Source organism: Suillus subalutaceus (assembly GCF_016647625.1).
Source record: "Suillus subalutaceus strain FC151 chromosome Unknown DFJ58scaffold_277, whole genome shotgun sequence".
NCBI lineage: Eukaryota > Fungi > Basidiomycota > Agaricomycetes > Boletales > Suillaceae > Suillus > Suillus subalutaceus.
Genome location: NW_024540526.1, coordinates 1 through 22,359, shown reverse-complemented (window position 1 = coordinate 22,359; position 22,359 = coordinate 1). Strand labels below are relative to the sequence as shown.

General features: G+C 48.4%; 11 protein-coding genes across 11 annotated transcripts; 4 read left to right on the top strand and 7 right to left on the bottom strand.

Moving 5' to 3' along the window:
* Positions 1-1,293: 1,293 nt before the first annotated feature.
* DFJ58DRAFT_871558 (uncharacterized protein) lies at positions 1,294-6,941 on the bottom strand (the record flags this gene model as incomplete). Its single annotated transcript, XM_041394318.1, has 9 exons — positions 1,294-1,545; positions 1,594-1,731; positions 1,790-3,197; positions 3,251-3,329; positions 3,381-4,123; positions 4,175-5,295; positions 5,344-5,619; positions 5,665-6,390; positions 6,711-6,941. 9 exons carry the CDS (start codon positions 6,939-6,941, stop codon positions 1,294-1,296), a joined length of 4,974 nt encoding a protein of 1,657 aa, XP_041235624.1.
* Positions 6,942-9,109: 2,168 nt separating this feature from the next.
* On the top strand, positions 9,110-10,423 carry DFJ58DRAFT_848166 (uncharacterized protein; the record flags this gene model as incomplete). Its single annotated transcript, XM_041393591.1, has 3 exons — positions 9,110-10,083; positions 10,251-10,281; positions 10,313-10,423. 3 exons carry the CDS (start codon positions 9,110-9,112, stop codon positions 10,421-10,423), a joined length of 1,116 nt encoding a protein of 371 aa, XP_041235623.1.
* A 1,386-nt stretch (positions 10,424-11,809) lies between these two features.
* Positions 11,810-13,615, top strand: DFJ58DRAFT_871550 (uncharacterized protein; the record flags this gene model as incomplete). Its single annotated transcript, XM_041394317.1, has 4 exons — positions 11,810-12,044; positions 12,864-13,175; positions 13,229-13,350; positions 13,379-13,615. Exons 1-4 carry the CDS (start codon positions 11,870-11,872, stop codon positions 13,613-13,615), a joined length of 846 nt encoding a protein of 281 aa, XP_041235622.1. The 5' UTR covers positions 11,810-11,869.
* Positions 13,616-14,016: 401 nt separating this feature from the next.
* DFJ58DRAFT_671285 (uncharacterized protein) lies at positions 14,017-14,950 on the top strand (the record flags this gene model as incomplete). The annotated part of the gene is made up of 2 exons (XM_041382940.1): positions 14,017-14,522; positions 14,578-14,950. Coding segments are annotated over 2 exons (879 nt in total), but the record flags the coding sequence as incomplete, so codon positions are not given.
* Positions 14,951-15,704: 754 nt separating this feature from the next.
* Positions 15,705-16,556, bottom strand: DFJ58DRAFT_871548 (uncharacterized protein; the record flags this gene model as incomplete). The annotated part of the gene is made up of 3 exons (XM_041394316.1): positions 15,705-16,186; positions 16,361-16,402; positions 16,461-16,556. Coding segments are annotated over 3 exons (620 nt in total), but the record flags the coding sequence as incomplete, so codon positions are not given.
* Positions 16,557-16,747: 191 nt separating this feature from the next.
* On the bottom strand, positions 16,748-17,150 carry DFJ58DRAFT_671298 (uncharacterized protein; the record flags this gene model as incomplete). Its single annotated transcript, XM_041382943.1, is given in 3 exon segments — positions 16,748-16,900; positions 16,924-17,059; positions 17,074-17,150. The coding sequence occupies 3 exon segments, from the start codon at positions 17,148-17,150 to the stop codon at positions 16,748-16,750; spliced, it is 366 nt and encodes a 121-aa protein (XP_041235619.1).
* Positions 17,151-17,310: 160 nt separating this feature from the next.
* On the bottom strand, positions 17,311-17,535 carry DFJ58DRAFT_671299 (uncharacterized protein; the record flags this gene model as incomplete). The annotated part of the gene is made up of 2 exons (XM_041382944.1): positions 17,311-17,407; positions 17,465-17,535. Coding segments are annotated over 2 exons (168 nt in total), but the record flags the coding sequence as incomplete, so codon positions are not given.
* A 355-nt stretch (positions 17,536-17,890) lies between these two features.
* Positions 17,891-18,245, bottom strand: DFJ58DRAFT_640041 (uncharacterized protein; the record flags this gene model as incomplete). Its single annotated transcript, XM_041381333.1, has 3 exons — positions 17,891-17,950; positions 18,004-18,096; positions 18,144-18,245. Coding segments are annotated over 3 exons (255 nt in total), but the record flags the coding sequence as incomplete, so codon positions are not given.
* Positions 18,246-18,983: 738 nt separating this feature from the next.
* DFJ58DRAFT_871537 (uncharacterized protein) lies at positions 18,984-19,699 on the bottom strand (the record flags this gene model as incomplete). Its single annotated transcript, XM_041394315.1, has 3 exons — positions 18,984-19,108; positions 19,271-19,483; positions 19,543-19,699. The coding sequence occupies 3 exons, from the start codon at positions 19,697-19,699 to the stop codon at positions 18,984-18,986; spliced, it is 495 nt and encodes a 164-aa protein (XP_041235616.1).
* A 1,267-nt stretch (positions 19,700-20,966) lies between these two features.
* Positions 20,967-21,359, top strand: DFJ58DRAFT_871536 (uncharacterized protein; the record flags this gene model as incomplete). The annotated part of the gene is made up of 2 exons (XM_041394314.1): positions 20,967-21,029; positions 21,063-21,359. The coding sequence occupies 2 exons, from the start codon at positions 20,967-20,969 to the stop codon at positions 21,357-21,359; spliced, it is 360 nt and encodes a 119-aa protein (XP_041235615.1).
* A 106-nt stretch (positions 21,360-21,465) lies between these two features.
* DFJ58DRAFT_848161 (uncharacterized protein) lies at positions 21,466-22,309 on the bottom strand (the record flags this gene model as incomplete). The annotated part of the gene is made up of 6 exons (XM_041393590.1): positions 21,466-21,588; positions 21,641-21,733; positions 21,789-21,883; positions 21,937-22,011; positions 22,059-22,099; positions 22,140-22,309. Coding segments are annotated over 6 exons (597 nt in total), but the record flags the coding sequence as incomplete, so codon positions are not given.
* Between the last annotated feature and the right edge of the window lie 50 nt (positions 22,310-22,359).

Sequence of the window (22,359 nt, the reverse complement as noted above, 5' to 3'; positions counted from 1 at the left end):
CAGCCTTAAGCTGGTGGATGAATATCATGCGGAACCCACGGCAGACCTTGAGACGATTCCACCTATCCCAGTCATCACCCTCCTCGATAAATCTGGATGATATGTTAATCCAAGGTTGCGGGAAAGCTTTGTGCTTGGCAATAGCATACCTTTCTGCCCCTCAGCGATGAGGCCAGTGTCACTGAAGAAAAATCCCAGTCGGATGAGAGTGAGTGCAATATTTATCCTCAGGCAAAGGCCAGGTGTTTTCTTAAGCGCAAGTTTTTGCACTGTGACTGTGCATCCCATAATATTCAGTGTCTGTATGTCTTAGTATAGGGAAGGCGCACCTTGTCACCAAAGCGAGTTAGATGTGATTGGCTCTGGCTCTCAAAGCGTCTGATATCTCAGATTCTCCTTCTTGCGTCTCCGCCTCTGCTAGCCTCTTGTTTAGGTCTAGCTTCTTCATCATCTTTCTCCATTAATTCAAGCAACGCGGAACCATATGTTAGAGCGCCTGCAGAGGTTACTAACTTATAATGTAGCGACATTTCTGCATAAACCACAGATCAAGTCGATACCATTCACTGGGAGATAAGAGTAAACAGGTGCTGCGGGAGGCTGAGATTTAGTATCGGAATGATTTATTCTGCTATGACTGCCAGTACAACTTGTTAGGGAGCTTCCTTGACTTTGAAGCCCTTCGACTGACAATGTGTCCTACAAGTTCATATTCCCACGGCATGAAGCTGCATCATCGATGATCTGGCCCAGAGGAGTTTTACAAACAAATCTCGGATTCTACTATATAATAGCATACCACGACGTAGAATCGATAAAATAGGTACCATATAGTACATACAGGTGCCAGGTTTGCATGCACCCTTAAATTTCGATGTGTAAGCCTGATACTTACCACATCGCTGACGCAGCCTATGACGCAGCACCTTTCAATGACGCATCTTACCTACATCGCTGATTGGACACCGCGCACGATACAGATCCATACTTATAGCTCGACTTACCTGTACTTGGAGATCATCTCCTTACCGCTTTGTCAATCATACGCTCTTCCACGTTATCGTTCTGTCTGTTAGTGTTGCCGTCGACATGACGGTCTCCATGATGCTTGTGACTTGAGAACCGATCCTTACAACAAAAATGGCTTATCTCTCTGGATTGCTTCAGATGTGACCGCTGTCAGGGTGGCGATCATGTACACCGTTATGGCTCCCTTATCCCAAGCACAGGAGAAATAATATGTATTGTAGATAATACTCTGTCACTACTAATGTTAGCACTACTGGGCGATGGCTAAGCAGACGGTACACAGGGTACCCCTCTTGGAACCCAACTATCTATAATACTGCAGTCTTGAAGACAAGGATTAGAGTGAATAGCATGGCTGGTAGCCAGCCATAAGTCGATATCAGCAGATTTAATAGAACTAAACCACTTATGCGCCTTAGCTTGGATACTATCAAAATATCCAGCAAGTTTGAGATCATTTGGGAGGTCTAATGATTTATAGCGTCCATCTCTCCACTCTTCCAGAGCTTTAACAATCTGACAAGGACGTTTAGCAGTCATTTTGAAGTTCACAACAGGACTCACCAGCTTAACTGCGATGCTAGGGAGTATGACGGAGTGACCACCAGCAGGAGGATAGGTGAATGGGCGAGGTCCATGGATGCCGTAGGCTAGAATGCGCACAACTTGAATTAGCACATCATCACCAATGAAGGCTGAAGTCTGTTGAAAATATAGAAATCAGATTACAAGATGATGAAAATCAATATGAACTACAAACCTCTGATGAAGGGCGTTGCAGATAAGGGGCTGTGTTCAATACACAGTTCACCACTTTAAGATTCCTGCTACGGACTTCAGCACTATTACAATCCCCGCCTAAACCATAGTGAACGCAGATAAGGTATTGAGCCTTAGCAAATGCGGCAGCTTCCCGGACCTTTGCAAGGACATAAGGTGATTGTTGGATTTCATGATGGTGGCTCCAGTCCTCATCGGAAGGTGCCAGACCATAGATGGACTGTAGAGCTCGGCTGACTTCGATAAACATGATAGCCTTGTTCCTAGACATATTGAGCGCAAGAGGAATATCAAGAATTCGACCATAGTGAACATTTCCAGTTAAAGATTCATGCTGTCCCTGCCAGTCCACTGCAGAACGTTCTCCTGGATTGCTATCTGCCGAAGTTGATAGCCATGGAAAGAACTGATGATAAACAGCAGTGATTTTGTTTCGCATAATTCCACAGGTAAGCCTTATCCCTATTGAGCGCGTGTGCTTGTAGAGATAGTAGTTGATGGTAGTGCCGCTCAGGAGAAGAGGGTGTGACGTCAACTGACTTTGAGCTAGGGGTGCGGTGCGAACAAAAATGTATATATCGAAGATCCGGTCATGGACCTTCATCAGACGCATGATTTCTGCGTATATTGGCTTGAGAATCCCTAGGAAAAATAGCAGAGAGCGCGCCTGTGCTGATGTTGCTCCCCATAAGCACTGCTTAAAATGCTGGCCTACTTGCTTCGCTTTTGGATTGGCAAATGCTGGAAGTTTGTCAATAATGAAAAAGCTACGCTTGTATCCTTTGTCCTCATCATGGTCCACCTGAAAAGATTTGAACTGGAAGTCGCGAGGAGGAACACCGCAGGTAAGGATGAAAGCGGCTGTTATGGAAGATAGAATAGAGTCATGACTTTGTAACCACGTTCGTGCCTTCGGAATATCCAGCTGACCAGTAGAAGATGTGAGAGGCAGAGGTTCATGCCTCTGATTCCGACTCTGTTTGGCTAGCAGCAAATTAAGAAGCTTGTTGCGAATTGGCTGAAGAAAATCTTGGTTCTGAGGCTGGAAAAAAATGGACTGATATGACATGACGTCATCTGTGATTGATTCCCATCCAAAATTGAGAAAGTCTTGAACGCAGCTGTCCGGAAGACATTTGATGATATTTTCTTCTGTTCCAAAAATGGCATCTCTTGCCGAAGAACCCAGGAGTGAAAAGGCAATCGGGTGGGGGCGTTTTGAAGCATCATTTATAATGATGCCCTGACCGTCCTCCATGAAAGTAAAGCCAGATGCACGAGATTCAAGACGTGCTGCTTTGGCTACCTTGAACCACACAAATTTGCAGTGGCCGTAAGGTGTTGGCTTCAGAGGACTCAAGAAAGAATTTCTTTCGTCCGCCAGGAGACTGGATATTCTTGAGTCCAATTTCTACTGACATTTTAAGGATACAAGACTCACCTGAAGATTCTCAACTGCGAAGTAGTCTCCAAGGACTCCCCGTCTTTATCAGCAATAAGTAAATCACGATACTGTTTAGCTAATGTAGAATAAGTTGGCACTATTGTGAAATATCAAAAGCAACACCTACATCTTGTCAACTGGTCAGTCTCAACATCACCATTTTTATCAGAAAGGTCTTGCGAGCTCTCGATCTCCAAGTCTTTTCCAAGATCCTCCTCTACTTCTTCTTCGACATCATTGACTGCGTCATCTCCATCGGCTGCATCATCTCCATCGGCCATATCTTCCCCACTGACCATAGCGTCCTGATTGATTACATTAGGAACAGGAACTTGAAGGGAACGGATGCCCTCAAATTGTGCCTGGAAAAGAGCTGCGTTGTGAGGTGAAAAATGGGGGGCATCCAACTCTTGCAACCGAACGAAATGAATTATGGTAGCTACCATTCCATGACAGAACATAGCGCAGTCCTTTGTGAGGCAGTTGGCACTTTGGTAGCGGCCATCAGGAAGTAGAGAGCCTAGCAGGAGGGTTATGTCACTTGCGCAGCCAATCTTTTCCAAGGACTTGATGCTGTGTCGTACAAGGAGAGAGAGGAGATCATGAGTATGGCGAAGGACAATCTCAGGATCGAAAGACCGTTGACTGCCAGTTGTAATATAATCAAATAGATCAAAAGCCGATTTGATCTGATTGGCATCAAGATTCTTCCAGAGCATCTCAGGAAATTTTCCCAGCTGCAGGAGCAGGACGTGGTCATGTGAAGTTTGAAGATGAATCACCCGCAGAAGAAGTAGGATCATCGCCATTGTGGGTCGCCTGTAAGCTAGGTACGACTGCCTTTGTAGAGGACGATAGTGAGCGTGTGATCTGTTCAAGAGTGAATACAATAAGTACCAGCGACTGCAGTATAGGACTTACCCAGCTGTCACTTCAGCCCTTAAATCTCCGTGCTTTTCATCAACGAATTCATTTGCATCTTTAAGATAACCTTCTAGAAGTCGGTATATGGCTAGAATGCCAACCTCCAGGGTATGGCGAGGACTTTCCCGAGGCAGATATGATTTGAGATATGATTCTCGCGGCATACTGACTAAAGTTCGTAATGCTTCTGCGTCGGCCCCAGTTTTCTCAATCCAAGTATGCCAGCCCAGTTCATCCAGCCAGTCAGCTGAGATTGGGGCTGGTGGCTGTGAGGTGTTGACGTTCGCCTCAATACAGGGTTGTTGTGAGGTCGCTCCAGGATGATAGTCTTCTTCATATGGAAGAGTTAGATTCCAGTCCTTATCAATGCCAGCTAGAGAGTGCTTAAAGGGTTGGATAACATAGCGACGTTTGAGAATGTTGTTCTTGAGATCAGGGATAAGCGTTTTGTCATGATGTTTTTCAACATGCTCCCAAACATTCCTTTCAAAACGTCTCGCAGACAGATTATGTTCCCTGGGGTCACTCAACTTTAGGAAAGCACCGCAGCCTTGAACAGGACAGGCAAGTGCAAGATGGGGGCTAAGCCCAGGTATATCATCTTGTAAGGGGGTGGTGGGAAGGGGAAACTCGATCGTCTCATTGGAGATGCCATGAGTCTTGAACACATGATCGTGCAGTACGGCCACTTCCGCCAATCTAAACTGCTTTCCAGAGCGTTTGTGCTTGCCTTTCAGATGTCGGATTATGTGACGTGGATGGATAATGGTACTGTGCTCTGAACAGACGAAACCAAAGAGAGTATACTGGATATGAAAGCCAGCTAGGATGGAGCATGAGCTGATTTTGGTCCAAGGAAATGATCCCTGGGCTGAGTCGATATGAGAATCATGAGTGCATGAAAATCCTTGGAACGTAGTAGTGGTGTTCTTGAATGTCGAGGATGTGCTAGGTGTGTAGCCTGTCTTGGCTGCCAGTATTCTGTCTTTAGCAATAGCATTGTGACGGCAGGGACTACCAGGCTTTCTACTAGCTGATTCCACTGCATCGTCAGATTCTTCACCATCACTGCCGCATTGGCCTTCTGATTCTTTGCTTTCCTCCCATTCATCGTCAGACTAAGAAAATGGTAAGTCACAATCTTCACCATTGGACGCGCCGCATACCTTAGCAACAACAACAAACCTATGCGCAGACTTCCTGTTAATAGGTCCAGTACCAGAAAAGCTACGCTCTCGCATATGATCCTCTTTTTCTCCGGCCTCTTTTTCTCCGGCCTCTTCATCATCAGCTTCGTCATTCTCAGCTTCATCATCAGCTTCATCGCCAGCTTCCGCTGTGAAGTCAACTTCCTCATTTTCTGCTCTGCCTTCAGCACCACCATCTACGACCTCTTCCTCGCTATGCTCTATATTGGCACCTTTTCCCAACTCCGTTATGGGCTGAGAAAAAAGTAAGTTATGTCTTTGGTGTGGACGGTCACATACCATATCATCCTCGTCATCAAACTGAGCCAATAGCGATTTGTCACCTCTATGACCTCGCCCAGAATCCCACTGCAAAGATAGCGCGTTTGAATGATTGCTGTCGGAATTTGTGATTTGATTGCATTCGGAATCAGACTGAGAGAACAGTGACTTGGTATGGCCATCATGGCTGCGGTTGCTTTCAGAATCAGACTGAGAGAACAGTGACTTGGTATGGTCGTTGTTGCTTTCAGAATCAGACTGAGAGAACAGTGACTTGGTATGGTCGTTGTTGCTTTCAGAATCAGACTGAGAGAACAGTGACTTGGTACAGTCGTTGTTGCTTTCAGAATCGGACTGCGAGAACAGTGAGTTGGAGTCATCATCTAGAATGCCACGCTCCGCTCTGTACTCTGTAGAATCTGAACCAGAGAAAAGCACCGTGGATTCGGGTTCTTCATCATCTCCTGCCAAACCATCCTTTGGAGAACGCGGTCTCTCCACATCCACATTCATGTCTAGAAGACCAGACAGATCCAAACTGGACGCTGAGCTTGGGTTGGACGCTGGTGAGGGGTAGTTATTTCTGGTAAATGAAGAAATGTTCTGAATGGGCAGGAACTCTGTACCATTAGAAAGATATTTGAAACGCTTAGCATCTGCAGTTTCAGGTTTGTCATTTAGAAGAGACTCCCTCCGTCGCTTTAAAGACTGTAACAGGAAGGTATTTTCAGGGTCCAACATAATCTACAAAATGTAAGTCTACCATTAGATGACTGAAAAAAAGATCTCGCACCCACTGCTACCACAGGTAATCGGTGAAATTACTGATAGGCTGGCAGGGCAGTCAGGCAGCTACTAGGTGAATTTGCTTATGGAGCCGAAGACCAGAAATCAATTATGACAAATACAAACTAGGCCCATCAGGCATAATCGGAATGGTGGAAAGCGTAAGCCAGAGGTGCGCATTACAATGCCCACTCTGATATTCGGCTTGTTAATCATCCCTGTGGGACTACTATGTCTCCTTCACGTGGATGCACGAAGAAACTGCACATCGCGCCCACACCCTTGGTTCCCACTTCTGATGAGGAAGACGACGAAGGCGCAGACGTGTGCTCGCAGTTCTCATCGCGGTCAATCAAGGTCCGCAAGTCGCCTGCCAAACGTAAGTAGCTGAGGTGGCGCACAAGAGAAGAAGACCGAGAAAAAGGCCACCGAGGCTTCATTCTTCTTTTTGGCTGATGTGCAGGATGTGAGTGATCATAATAACTTCGTTCCAAGGAAATGCACGCCATGTTTGTCAACGCCTCATTCATTTTATGGAGTGGCAACATTTTTGACCAAACGCATGCGCATATATGTATGGAATACTCATCCATGCTATATCCTCCTAGTATTCATCATCTCGCCTCGAGTGCTGTCCAGTAGCCTCATGTCGCTAATACAGTCCACAGAAAAATGGTCTTCGCCCCGGCCGCCGTAGTGATGTTCCGGCCTGGCTTGGGCTTTCTATCAATCGACAGCTTGATCGTTCCGCGGTGCAAGTCTTGTCACAGCTGACAATTTTAAATTGAAATCTTCGTATGTCGTCCCTCCAGATAACTACAGCCCACATTATTTCTAAACTCGCCCTCGAACCCAGCTAGTACTTTCAGACTCAGTTGGTTCATTGCATCTCGCCGCATATCACAACTTTCGTCGATGAGTGATGATCAATGTCGGTACTTCCATCTCTTATCTTTCGCATGCTCTCTAACCTCTTTGACAGTTCTTGAAGGAACTTGGGCGAGGCTGGCCCAGGTTGCTATCAAGGTAACTCCCGTGAACGTCAGCCCCACCCGAAATGTTTGGATGGGACCTGGGTTGATCTCCTTAATTATATACACGACTTACTGGACGACCCAAAGAAGAATCAATTCATTTGGCTGCATCATGATGGCACGGCTGGTGTCGGAAAGTCTGCCTTTGCGTTTACAGGTCTAAAAGTGGCTGAAGAGACGAACGTCGAAAAGCGGCTAGCGGGGGAACATTCTTTTTCTCGCGCAAGCACACCAAACGCTGCACAGCTGGATATTTCTTTGCGACGCTTGTTTACCATCTTGCCACCAATTTTCCAAGCATCCGGCAGGATGTGAACGGAGCGATCCGCATCAATCCTGCCCCAGACATGCGCAGATGTCCGCCTTTGTCATTTATTGTCGATGCGCTTGATGAATGCACGTCTGAATCCGAGCTCACCGAACTCATCCTTTCCTTTGCACGGGTTCTTCGTGAGCCTGATGTTCCCGTGATCCACATTCTGCTCACGAGTCGCTCAGAATCGCATATCTGTAAAGCCTTTCAGAACGAAGAGGTGCGCCCGCTGGCGTGCGAGATACCGGTGAAAACTTCTGGGGTGGGTGTTGCTACCATCATCTCGCTAGACTGTGTTGATGTCGACAATGACATCTATATATCTTTGCAGTATTCATTCAGCGAGCTGTCTTGGTTGGAGATCATTTCCAGCTTCCCCTACTAGTAAGTTTCTTGTGTCGCACATCATGGTCTCCCCTGTGTTTCCAGGTTTGCAATCCTGCTGCATTGAAGGGTGGCCTGGAAACGTCTCTCTTCCATCACCTATCTGCAGCGCACCCATACACAGTGATTGATCTCACATACCAATATCGCATGAACAAGGACATTATGCAGCTATCGAACCAGCTCATTTGGAGCAGGAAAAAGTCATGACTCTCGGTTCGTACCAAACAGCAACCTAACTTGCATGCAATTTAACTATTCTACAGGAGTGGAGGCGGCGGATTTTGTGATGGCGAAATTTGTCAGACATATCAAGCTCGAATTCAAGACAAGTTTATTACCCGTATCTTCTCATCAGCAAGAAGCGGTACGCTGGACGTTACTGGACAAAGCCAGACAAATGGGACATGATGGACTCAAAGGGGATCGAAGTTTGTCTTCATCTTCAATAGTTTACCGTGGATATACTGAATTAAGGATGTTCACTGCCGGACATTACTGCAATCTTAATCCTTGGCTTGGAGTGTAGCATAGTCAATAGCTGTGCTGGATGACCATGACACGCAATTTGAGATCCAGACGCGACTATGAACCGCTTTGAAATTGTATTCGTCGTCCTAGTTTACTTCGGGTATTCCTTCGAACTCGTTCACACACAATCACATATTAGCGACATCGCCACCAATATGGGTGCTGGACCCTCAAAACATATAGACCCTATCCTTTTCCAGTTCCAACCGTTAGCTCAAACGGAATGCATACAAGCTGGAGCTCAGATCCCAATGGATTTCCCACTACAGCCTACGGGTTCCAGCATTGTGCATGACAGTCTCTGGAGAGTAGCCGTTTCCTGACAGTGGCAGATGAAAAGACCCACAGGTACAATCTGCGTATCCACAAATTAGTGGGCCTAGTGGCCGTGGTTCCTGTGCAGCAGCCTCTGGTTATGCCGCAACCATATGTTCTGGTCGCTGCTTGTCAAAACGCAGCTCATCAGCCACCTGCACCAGTTGTTCCATCTGCAGTGCCACAAGTACACATGCCAGAGCCATCTATACCTCCGAACAATCAAGACCCCGCGATGCCTGTTGTAACTGGTCGACAAGATCCCGTTGTTCCTCCACCCCCTGTTATGACTAACGTACACCCCAAACGAGACACAGCTTTTCCTCCTCCTATCATAAATGACACGCATTACGTGTCTCAATCACAACCCACTGCGCGCGCGCCCGAGCCACACGTAGACAATCGCCGGGCAACTCCAGGCCCTGTCATCCCTGATATGACCAGTCGACGAGGAGATCCGGTTGTTTCTCCCCCCGTCATAACTGACGCACAGCGTGCAGCTAACTCGTTATCTCGCCCAAGAATCACCGACTTCTACCAGCCGGCTGATCGCCCTATTTCTATGCCTGAGCCTTATTTGAGTGATGTACCATTTAGGCACCAACGGTCCTTCCCATACGAATGGCAACATGGAGAAAATCCCCTCCTAGAGACCTATGGGAAACTACCCCATAACGTCAAGTTTTATAGGAACTCCCAAAGCTTGAACGTCGAACACATGGAAAACATGCTGGCTCAACCAGCAGGTCCGATATCGCGTCTAGGAAACCTATTTGGCTCTAGTAGTGAGCGCAAGGGTAAATCGGACTCTTTCGCACTTTCAGCGCTTCGAGGAGCGATAGCGAATCTGGCGGTCGACATCATTGGTTCCAATGCCATGACATTATTCGTTATATCACCAGCTGCAGCCGTGCCCCATGGGATAAACCCATACACTGGAAGTGGAGCCCCACTGCAAGTTATGCCAGTTCCCGATCGCGGACCAACCGTCAAGGTTTTGACCACAGGGAATATCTGTGGGTCTTTCCTTCCTCAGGAACTCATGTCCGTTCCGGACAACATAGCTGTTACACTGTAAGCCCCTGGAAGTCCAATGGGACCTTGAAAGACTATGTCAATCAACGCCTCGAAGTTGACCACTGAAATATTGTACGTACCTCACTTTTTATCGAGGAAAGTAGCGTTTTGACCTGATTTCGTAGTTGAAAGGTATCGTCCTCGGGCATCAAATTATTGCACAGCATGTCTGTTGTTCACGGTGACATCAAAGCGGTGAGTCATGACGACAATCACCGATAACTAGGATCCTTACTTTATCATAGTTCAATATCGCCATCAGCCCAGACGGCAGGCCACTGCTTTCCAACTTCGGTTCTACAAGACGTCTCTTCTCATGTCGATCACTGTGCTCTGACTTATCCGAGCAATATAGCTCGAGGAGGAGGTTATGAGCTACGTCCGACGTCTAGGCCTTTAGTACGACCGTGGACGAGGTACTTCCATCACATTTGGTTAATCAGCCAGATTTTGAACAGCTTCACAGCTTATGATCCATGAATAACCTTGGGTATCGGTTCGCCTCGCAACTCAAGTCATCCGTAAGGTCTGTCAGGGCGAAACTCGACCTCAACCCGCGGACCCAGTTGTTGCAGAACGAGGCATGACTGAGACCCTGCATATTCTTTCCGGTTCCCAGCACGCATCCAAGAGAGCCGTGCTTTCCGTATTCTCCGTCATCAAGCGGAGAGACGACTGTGCGAGTAGGGAGTGGGGTGATGTGATATCGCATACTTGAGAGGCCGCAATTGGAGGGGTCGGAAACGTAGTCGCGAACGGATGAGTGATAGATATCCACAGGGTGAGTGCTGTCTGTAGGGATATCCATGACAGACCGTAGCTGTATCAAATTGTCTGAACATCCCTGCCCAAACCAGGGCCAAGAAGTGACGATATTTGAGAGATGGGAAGAGGGTCTGCGAGGGCGGCGACGATGGACCAGTGCATGTAAGCCCGCTTGGGGTCAGCACACGTGGAGAGGGTACAATCGTATAATTAATACACCTCTGCTCCTGGTAGCAGCTCGCTCGTTAGTTTGAGCATCAGCTGTAACCGATCGCGGGGATCATCGTCTTTATCGTCGATAATGAAGTTCATCATTGTAGTCGCCACAGTGAAACGTCGGCCCGCTCGGCTCGCCAGCTTCGCAAGATCATCCTTCGATGGCTGAGGGAAATCAGTATGGCGACTTGCCAGCTCTGCGAAGGAATGCTGCAAGAAAATATAGATGTCTTTGTCAACATCGGCGCCGTCGAGCAAGATGATGGTAGCAACGCCCTCCCCAGAAGTTTTCACGGGTATTTCGCACAACAATGGCCGCACCTCCTGGTTCTCAAAGGTTTTGCGGATATGTGATTCCGAGCGACTCGTGAGCAGAATGTGTGTCACGGGTAGATCAGGCTCCCAGCACGCCCTTTACTTCACTCATTTCCTCGTCCGGGAGTGCGTCTGAGACGCCTTTGTCTCAGGTCCGATCACCTGCAACACCTGGGGTATCAGATGGCGGAATATAAGGGTAAGTGGCAAAAGGGGTGCCATGTATAATGCCAGACGTCTGATGCGCTGAATGCATGTACATTGGCTGAGATCCGTTGCTAGACACCCACGCTCGTAGTGAGCACAGGCAACTTGTGTGGGGGAGGAGAAGGCTCAATACCTGGATATTATTGGACGCTGACAAGATCGCCAAGTTTCAGTCGCAAACGTCCGATGTGAGGGTAAGTTAGAGGGCCGGATGGATGGGGAGGATGTATCAGAAGTCGACTGAGAAGACGATGACGAGGGATTCTGGAAGAGCTTTGCAATGTCTGCTCTGGACGGTTTAGACGTAGATGCGGTTGATGTTACGGCCATCGAGGGCAGCGCATTGGAGTTGGAGGGTGTTGACGACCGGGAAGGTCACGGAGGCTGCTTCAACGATCCTGTGACACGTGCGAAAGCTGAAGTTTTGCCGTTGAGATGGTTAGAAGCCGTAGCAGGTACGGATCCGAAAACCTTTAGGACTTCGGATTTTACAACGGGAAAGGCAGCCAGTGATGAAGATAGCGGAGCTAAGGCATCATCTATTGATCCAAACACACTGGATGCATAGAATAACAGTAAGAACTGGAAATATAGTTTTGGAGTGACAATAAGATCAGACCTAGTCGTATTTCTTATCCCACATTATTTCGAGGGACTGAAGCATTATCTTTTACGAATGTGTCATGGCCTACACACTTGGACGCCCCAAGTATCAGATGCCGGCGTGTGCCGAACGTTACCGAGCAACGGCTGGATTGGCCAGCGAGGTGTGGGGTGAAGTGGTCATGAGTTGGGGGATATCGGACAGTGATTGCAACAGCAGGTGGCCGGCAGCATTTGGGGCGAGAGCAAGAGCATCAGCATTACTAGCAGTGGGATGTGTATAAAGCACCCCGACGCATCGAGCACTCGTTGATCCCCGCGTGAAGCCAGTACCCAAAATAAAACAAAATTTGAGGTTTCCCAGGGCGCCTGGTGGTGCTCAGGGACCTAAGAAGCGCAAGTTAACGGCCGACGGTCATGGATCAGAGCCTAGGCGTCTGAAAGTGTCCCTCTGAGGGGAGCCATGCGTAGTGCTCGTATCGGCCATCTGGAATGAGCGGGCGCCCCATGGTACTAACTGAAGAATCAACAGAAAGTTTGAAAATTTTATTCCGATGATCACGTGACGCCATCAACATATGACACAGCATGATCACCAGCGGGATCTCATGCTTATACATGTTGTCCCCTCCGGCAGTCTAAATGTGAGAAGCTCACTTAAACTCTGACAGAGGTAAAATCCGGTAAAGCCTTCCGCGGCGTCCTCTGGATCCTGGGCGAGTACGTCGAAGGCCTGTCAGACATCCAGGCCACATTCCAGGACATCCGCAAAGTGCTTGGCGAGATCCCTATCTTTGCGAGCGAGCAGCAGTTACTGGACGAGGCTGGCGGAGAGGAGGACAAGAAGGAGGGCAAGAAAGTCGAGGGAAGCGGGCGGCCAAAGGTACTTGCTGACGGGACATATGCGATGGAGACGGCGTACACCAGCGCCACCTCAACGAGATTAGAGGCTGTCAAGGCTGCGTCCAAGCCGCCATTGAGTGGTGCGTAGCGTGCCTGTTCATTTTGTTCGGAACTTTTAATGATGTGATGTCAGCCCTCATATTGGGAGGCGACTTTTTCACGGGTTCGGTACTCGCCTCGGCGCTGACGAAGCTCGTGTTGCGATTCGATGACCTTACAAACGACCAGCCAAAGGCCAACGCTCCTCGTGCTGAGGTATGTACTACAGTTAATGTTTTTATAGCATTCACCGACGCCCACCCAGTCCATGTTGATCATGACGTCTACTATCCGCGTCGGCCAGTCAAAGTTTGTCGCGGTACCGATCGACGAGGATTTCAACGAGCGTATTCTTAATTGCATACAAACCCTAAGCGAGCTCCAGGAAAAGTTCATTGTTCACGATATCTTCTTGAAGGACACAAAAGCGGCATACCCCAAGGTGCTCGTCGCTCAGACATTCAGCGCACTACAGTCGTAAGTCAGGGTGAGATAACCCACAAAAACATGCATTGAGCTCATGCTTATATGAGGATTTTCGTTGTGTAAAATCGCTTGGGCTTGACTAGTAGTGACATGAGGCTAACACGTGAAGTTGCACGTGTGGGGCCTGGGGCAAGCCGCGGAGAAGGTTCTTAAATGATTACATCAACATTATTCATGGTTAATATTTTCAAATCATATTCAACCCATTTGATTATGGCGAAGACGAAGAAGACTCCCAGAGGCATGCGTAGTCCAGCATCTCGAGCTGTTCGGCAGGTAACTTGTGTGGCTAGGCAAAATGTGCAAAAGGTCAAGGCTGCTGTAGAGCGTGGCATGCGTGCGTATTGATTTTGAGTCACTGCTGATGCTCGTGTCTTGCTGAACTTCAACCAAGACACGCACCACATCGATAAATTCCCTGCAACTTTCTTTCGGGCACAACCTAATGGCGCTGCCGTTCGAACGGCCATGTCCGTTGATCACGAGCAACTAGCAAATATTCCGGCCACAGGCAAGGTGCAGGTGCCTCTCCGAGACCTCCCTGCCAGCGTCGAAGTCCCCGGGGGCCTTCCACCCTACTTAATTATTCGATTCGATCGATTCATAACTCAGGTGAATCAAAAGCGCCTCCGAAAGCGCTGGGACGATGTTCTGGCCAGTGGTGCAAAGCACCAACCCCGCAAATGTGATGCGAACCGTTCCGACAACAATAATGCCTTCCACTTCGGCATCTGGGAGATTACTAGCTCTACGCCACATTTGACTGCTGAAACAACAAACCAGACCCCACAAGCTATCACTGCTATCGACGCCTTACTGAGGTTCATAGGCGACTTCATAGCTGGAAAGATTTGCAGTGTTTTTGAGACCCACGCACCAGAACAATGGGATATTATGCAACGGTAAGTGTATCACCTGCTGGGTCTCAATGTAATAGTCTGCTGACTGGTCTGGTAGGGCATACGAGCGGGTTCAAAGGGTCCTCGCCGCTGAATTACTGGCCCGCCCCAGTTTGGACTTTGGGGGGGCATTTTTTGCGGTGGCTGTCAAAGAAGGGGGATCTGGGCTGGTTCATATCGACTGGCATGACAACCATGCAATTTGGGCATTTGTGTTTGCCGTAGGTGATTGGGAGGGTGGAGAGTTTTGCGCTCCTGAATTAGGGATTAAAATTCCTATTCGACCAGGTCAAGTTTTTGCCGTTCTCGCCCGGGTAGTGGCTCATTTTAGCGCTCCTGTAACCAATGGTCGTAGAATTGTTTTCACTTGTTTTACTGACAGGCTCACTGTATTACACTCAGATCCTGCCTTTGTCACGGTGGTGGGGTAGTGGATTACTATGTTATCACTATTTGTCTCATCACAGCAATATACTCTCGCATCAGTTTGTCTCAATTAACTATGGTGGACCCAAAAATATCTCGCCGTCAATATTTTGGTATCAGTCTTTACCAGCGAAAAATGGTCGAGTTCAGACCAGAAGGCTGGAGATCCTTCGAATCCCATCCCCCACATCCCCAGCATCCAGTTTCCACTTCGCATCCGTCCCCTTCCCACTCGTCGACACCGTCTCAGCGTTATCCAGCTCATTCAACCTCCTCAATAGCTTCTCGTCACCGCCTACAGCGAACACGAACCCTGCATCTGCTCCTCCGTTCACGGGTACGTCTAGATCAGGCACTGAGGAGGAACGCGGGGAGTGTGCAGGTCCGCCTGGGTGTAAGATTACGCCTACTGCTGTGTAGCGGGAGATGTTTGGGAGGACTAGGAAGGAATTTGAACCTGGGATTATGCAGAGGCTGTAACGTTCGCCGAGGCTGGAGTAGGAGTACATCAGTGAATACAAGGATGAGGATGATGTGGGGATTGGGAAACGCACCTTTCAAATATATGATTCTGCGCTTCGGCAGCCTGACACCTCGCCCACTGACGATCCGAACAATCATCCGTCGGACCAGTCCAGAACCTCCGCACAACAGACACCGCGCGCTCTTCTACAAACGAACCAGGCATCTGCTCCGTGAATTACGCCCAACAAAAGTATCATCAGCACCACCCAAAACGCCCAAAAAAATACACGCACGTAATTCAAAATCTCTACACAAAGACCCTTCCACGTCAAATTCAAATTCGCAGCCATACTTATACACACCCCTCCTTTCCCATTCTGCGCCGGGATCTTGGCAAAACACCCGTTCTCCGCAACTATACCCACATCAGGCGCTTGTTCAGCGACCCGCTCGAGGCTCTTGACAGGTAACCCGCTGAGCAACCACACATCGTTGCGCTTATTTGCAGAGAACTTGTTCAGGAGTTCTACTGCGCCTTCGGTGGGCACGAACGGCGCGAGGAGTCCTGCGCGAGACATGTCGGGGCGCCAGAGCGTGCCTTCGAAATCGAGCAGGAGGATACGGCGAGGGGAGTGTTTGTAGCTTGGGAGGAGGAGCGTGGTGTTGAGGGCAGGGACAGAGTGGTGGTCTGTTTGGGTGGTGTGTTCGGTGTTGGCGTGAAGGCAGCGCGCGAGGAAGGTTTGGGCTGTTTGTGTTACCACGTGGTTATGGAGGTCCTGTTTTGAATAGGATGGGCGCGTATTTAATGATCGGCGCGTGTAAGGGATAATGGAGTGAGAATACAGAGAAATGGGCGCGTGTAACAGGATATGAGCGCGTGTTTAATGATCAGCGAGCGTTTCAAAAGCAGGTCAGCGCACATCCGTCGATCGAGCAAGCAACACTCTCACCTCCCACCTCGACAATGCCTCCTCGTCACTCATAGTCAAAGCCTACCAAAACACCCCAGTCACCACTTCCAATCCCCTACCAATAAACACAAAAACGCACCCGACGAATAGCCTTGGCAGTTCCATGCGTATCACACGGGTTCACAGTAATACAGGACCTGAATCCACAATAACTATACAATCCAGTGAACTTTGAAACCCGGTGAGTAAGAGGTGTGGGAAGGGAAGGGAGGGACAAACCGCGCACGGTGCGGGATCGAGGATAAATGGCAAATCTGATGTCAGACGTCAGCGCGGATGATTTAGGTAATTCTAGTTTTCAACCTACAGTATTCCTTCACGTGTGCATAGGTCGACGTGACTCTCATGTGAACATCATACACGATATCAGCACTTGTTGTTTGGCCACAGTAAAGAAGCAACTTCCAAACGGTCTTGCAGGTAGCCTGCTTGGTATGAAAGGGTGTAAACGTCACACCTCCAAGGACTCCAGAAACCAAATGACCGCCGTTCCTTCACGAGTGCTTCGATGGAGGTGCTCTGGAAAGCCGCTAAGACTTGACTAAGACCATTGGGATCTTCTCAAGAGCGATTTGTATGGCGAATGCACAAATAGGATCCAACCCAGGTTTTGGATTGGAATACTGGGTGATGAGATTGTCGTATCTATTATAGATGTCAGGCGACATCGAATTCAACCTTGGATTTCATACCGTCCAGCTGCAGCGAGAACGTCCAACCGCCTAGTTCGTCTGACTACTTCGATACGCACTCCTTCCTTGAAGTGCATGTGATGAGCGCCCCACATTAAGGGATGGAAGAAGACGGGAGCGGAGAAGCCTGCAGATGTGGCAAACTGGATCGTTTGCTTGATCTCCTCCACGGTGAGCTTCATGACGACCCAAAGGTGTTTCCTGTCACATAAGTAGGGTGTCGGTGAGGGAGGAGCGCTACACACGAGCGTCGTGTCTAGAGCGCTTGCGAATGATATCGGATTTCATACTGATGAGACGAGCTGAGCCGTGGAGCTTATAGTAGAGGTCACATCTGTATGTATAGTAAGATATCAGTAGATATGGTTTGGAACGGCAAACGAGGACTTACGTGTTGCAAATGGTCTTGCCCTCATCGTCCTTCCTCCACAAAGGGGTTGCAGTCATGCGGTAGTTATAGCACTGCGTGCTGCCTGTAGACAGAGTTGATATATGTTCAAGTAGAAAGCCCTCTCGATCAAAATGGAACCAGACTTACCTTACCAATGATTTACGACTTCACCCCTGCCTGCACCTAATATTGAGCTATGAGCAGTTGTCATATCATTCGTCCAATCACTTTTGGTATATGAATACGAGTTTTGTGCCTATGCAAAGATGTTGTCAACAGAACATACAGTTGGAGAGTCCAAAAGACTAGCCATGAGATGGGCGAAAACGCGCTGCGCATTTATGACGCGTGTTAAGGCAGCACATGTCAGGGAAAGTTTTCACCTACACAAGAGGTCAGGTGGGTCGATCTGTCGAGGGCTACAATACGCACTGCCGATATGTCATCCAGCATTGGTGAGTGCCATCTAAGCGAAGCTGTCTTGATCTATGTCCAAATCTTGAGACGGAAACTAGGTATGAGATATGAAAGATACGAACGGAGTCGATGAACCCTATGCAAGAGAAGTACATATAATCCTTCGACAGTTCATCTACGATATCTGGATCATGTATTGCCTTCTGTCTTACAAACTTGTGTCCTGCAGTAGAAGATGTTAGGAGTCACTGTACTCTATAACTAATTGCAACGTGCCTTGTAGCTGAGCAGAATGAAAGAGGCTGAGGAAAGGTAGAAAATGATAATCGTCGAGACCCCAGACGCCATGAGATCCAGCGGGTTCTGGCTAATGCGTCGACTGGAGTACACGCATGGGATGATTTATGAACAAAACAATTGGCTTGAGAATGCACCTCCAAAATACACGAGTAACAAGCGCGGTATGATCACTTGCCGTAACAACCTGCTGGCGATCTAGGCATATCCTTTGGTGAGATATTCCATCATGATTTTGTAAGCCGATCACTAAAAAACGAGTTTGTGAGCGATAAGGTCGATCTGAGATGGCAAGTAATCATTCCCATACGAGTCATGCAAACGGCGGAGTCTCGTTGGCTGCTGAATCAAAAACTGTAAGTATTGTTGCGCATGGGAAAGTAAGTGTAGTACCTTGACATGATTCTCACCTGCTTGGTTGTATCAGCGTTGCTGTGTTGAGCGAGCACGTTGCAGGCGGGCTCCAAGGTTTCCGGCCACTAGGGTGGAATCAACTATCTTGCGAGAGCAGATGAGAACGGGGACGATTGAGGGCTGTGGGAACGAAAAGAAGCGGGGACATGGTAACGATTGGGGGCTGTGGGAATGAAAAGAAGCGGGGACGGGGGGACGTGCTGTCATGGAATTTAATCTCGGAGCTGCACCCCGAGGGATGGGAAAGAAAAGAAGCGGGGACGGTTTCCATAAAAGGCAAGAGGGGAGACGGTGACGACTGAAAAAGGGCTCTTCAGGGCTCTTATGGCAAAGCATATAGATAGAAATCTATACTCAGATCAGGTATTTTCTGTGTTGATGTTTCTCATGGTTACCTCAGGCTGGATCCAAAGGGGGGTTTCTCCGTGTTGATGGTGTGCACTGATAAGCGTAGCTTCGGTATGCGCACAGGTTTGGCATCTGAAGGTATTGCACCCCTGCGTGTACATGCTGGCACTAGACATAGTGAACTGGCACCAGCAACAATATAGCAACAACATTAATATTGATACAAGATACATCGTTATGGCTCTGTCGCCGTAAGCGTCGGCAAACGAACACCCAAAAGTAAATCCTTTAGCCTTGCTAACAATGTTTTGTTAGATGCATCTATCTCACCCAGACCCCTTGTATCGTTCTTGATATCCTTCGCTAAAGTAATTGCATCCTCGGCCTTCTTTATACTCTGATGTGCGAGAAGAATGCTCTGCTGTGCGAGTTTGCCATTTGCCGATAAAGTACGTTGGAGTTCGATAAACTGGTCTTTCTGCCTTTCAGTGTTTGCCTCAATTAAACACTCCAGCCTCTTTAGGCTTTGCGCCACAGTCTCCCCTTATTATCGACAGTCAGAAAACGTGGGTGTCGAAGTGGTAAATTAAAGCAGGACACACCTGCAGCTGGTGACGGTTCGGTGGGTTGTGGTGGGTTGTGGGCCTCGCTGGCGGATGCCTCCATAGACTGCGATGGGCGATCAATAACAGGAGCTTCCTCATATGTGATGATTGACGGTGGGTGGAACACATTGGTATGAATGTTGGATGCCGCCATGGATTGCTCGGGCTGCTGTGAGTCAAAACATGAGATGGGCCGCCCTGTAACCACATTGCTGTCACGAGCGTGGGATGCGGCTAGTACTCCCGACTGGGAATAGCGTACGCCAAAGGTGTTTGTCGTTTCTATCGCATATCATTGAGCAGCACTCCATAAGTTTATAACTGCCCATATTACCTGTGCTCTCGCGCATGAAGGTTTGGTGTTGCCCAAGTTAAATATGGGCTGGTTATATATATAATAATCTGAACCACCATATCTGGCTGCCCACAACTAAAATTTAGCTGATGTGACATTTCCAGAGGGATCCTTTTATCAAGTACATGATTTCACGATCTAGGCCTAGGCCAGCGCTATAGGAAGCGAGAGATGTGGAAATTGGTCATGGATAGGGGTCTGCTGAGCCCGATGCTCGTTCTGACATTTGATGAATTTGATATTTGACCGGTGGATGGTCTACTTTCAAATGTGCTATATGTACTCATTTCGCCGACCATTTATCACCACTGGCAAAGATGGTTCGTTTGCTGGATCTGTCGAAGAGTTACCTCCTGACATATTTCAGATGCGACCTCACCTTAACTGTCAACCACTACTTTCATTCGTACAGAGTCAAGATAGCGCAGGACAGACTGTCCTTGTTGGCAAGAGTGTACAGCCGTTCAAACGCAGCTTTCAACTCAGGATGAGCGACGATCGGCCAATGACCCCAGAAGTCAACAACAGCGTCAACAGTGAACACATCCAAAATCGCGATAATCTCCACATATCATTGTACACTTATAATACACTACTGCGAAGTTGAATAACTGAAATTGGTGGAGAAATGATTGAGATACTTGTTCAGGTGTGACAGAGCCAACTATCACGTCTGCCTGTCACCAAGCCGAATCTGTCGTAGCGGAGTTTGAGATCTGCCGAACCTGCGCTCACTGCTCATAGGGTCTTGGACAGTGCATGGGGCGTGCTCGGGGCAAGGGTGCCCGTACCCAAACTCCGAGCAAAATGATCCAGCGCGAGTCGCGGATTCAAGAAGCTCTCGCTGGAGTTTAAGGAGGAGTGTACAAGAGCTATAGGGCAGCAGCAAAGGTTCACCAGGTGAGTCTAAGATCTGTGCTTCGATATATTTAACACTGACCCCATAAATACAGCAACTTGACCATCACCTTCAAGCAAGCTGGATACCCCTCCCAACGGCGACTTCTACCAGCTCCTCGGCATAACGTACGATGTCCCACCGAGCACAATAAAATCAGCGTACCATATGGCCCTTCTTGCTTCCCATCCAGACAAACGATCGTTCTCATCCGCTATACCACCCGTAGATGTCGACATCGCACTCCTCAAAGAAGCATACTAGTATACCACCTTGTCAAACGTGTCCTCCCGCGTAGCCTACGATAATATTCTTCGAAGTGCTCGAGTAAAGACCTCCACTGGACCGCGTCCTGCGCAGGTCATCTCACTAGAGGATTTTGAGGAGGCAGAAGAGGGTGTATGGACACATGCTTGTAGATGTGGTGGGACATACAGGATCATTGAAGAAGATATGGATGCGGGAAGACACCTTGTCGGTTGTGAGAGTTGTTCCGAAGTTGTGTGGGTAGGATATGAGCTCGTCACTAGGACGAACATCGTGCTACCAACGGCTAATTAAATCACCAAGACAAATGCTATACAGTTGGGATTCTGCGGTATGGAGTCTGGACATCTTACATCTACTCGCTAATAATACTTTGTTGTGTTTCCAGTGTTACACGAGCTCAATCGACCACCATGACGTCCTCACGCTCTTTCGACCACTTCTTCACCAGCACTTTCCTTAACTCGCGGCCGATTGCCATTGCAACCGGCCATGGCACGGCATTACCAATCTGCCTGTGCATCTATGTTATTTGATCAGTGTGCAGCGGGAGGGAAGGTTATTTTAGCACACACCGTCATGACACGATCATTTTCCGCTTGGAACACAAACTTGTCGGGAAAGCCTTGTGACCGAGCGAGTTCGCGCACCGTGACAATGCGTTTGCACTGCATGATTCGTATTCATTTGGTTAAGTGCACTGTAGTGGAAGCAATGACGCACATAAGGGTTGAGCACACGGGATTGCTTTGCACTTGGGTCAACGTTAGTGTCAGTAGCTTGAAAATAACCGTTCTTGTTAACTCGTCCATAAAGACCTATACACCATAAGTTAAACGTTGCGCATTACTCTTTATCAAGAGTAGAGTACCTGCTTTGAAACCGCCGTGTGCAGTGGCTGAGGATGGATTTGCGAAGTGCCACTCCCAGAGATGGGGCCCAAGTTCTGACATTATCGTCAACGCTGTAAAGTCCTGCAAAAAAGACACATACCCCTATAGTCTGCACCCGCCCTCATCAGGATATTTACAACTCTACGCAGGTTAAAAACATCTATGCGAGGACGTCACTTACCTCTCGACTTTGATGGCCTCGTAGGTCCGTGTATATTGTTGCAGATCTTTTGAAGGTTCTTCACGACACCACTTTTGGAACGCCGTTGTTGGCTCATGCTCGTACACTACATCCTCTCCAGAGTATCCGCACCAGGGGCAGTCTTTCTTGCATTTCTTAAGGGGGATCGTCTGAGTGCGCTCCCGTTCGTCTCGTCGTCTGGCTGGATCCCTGGGTGGTC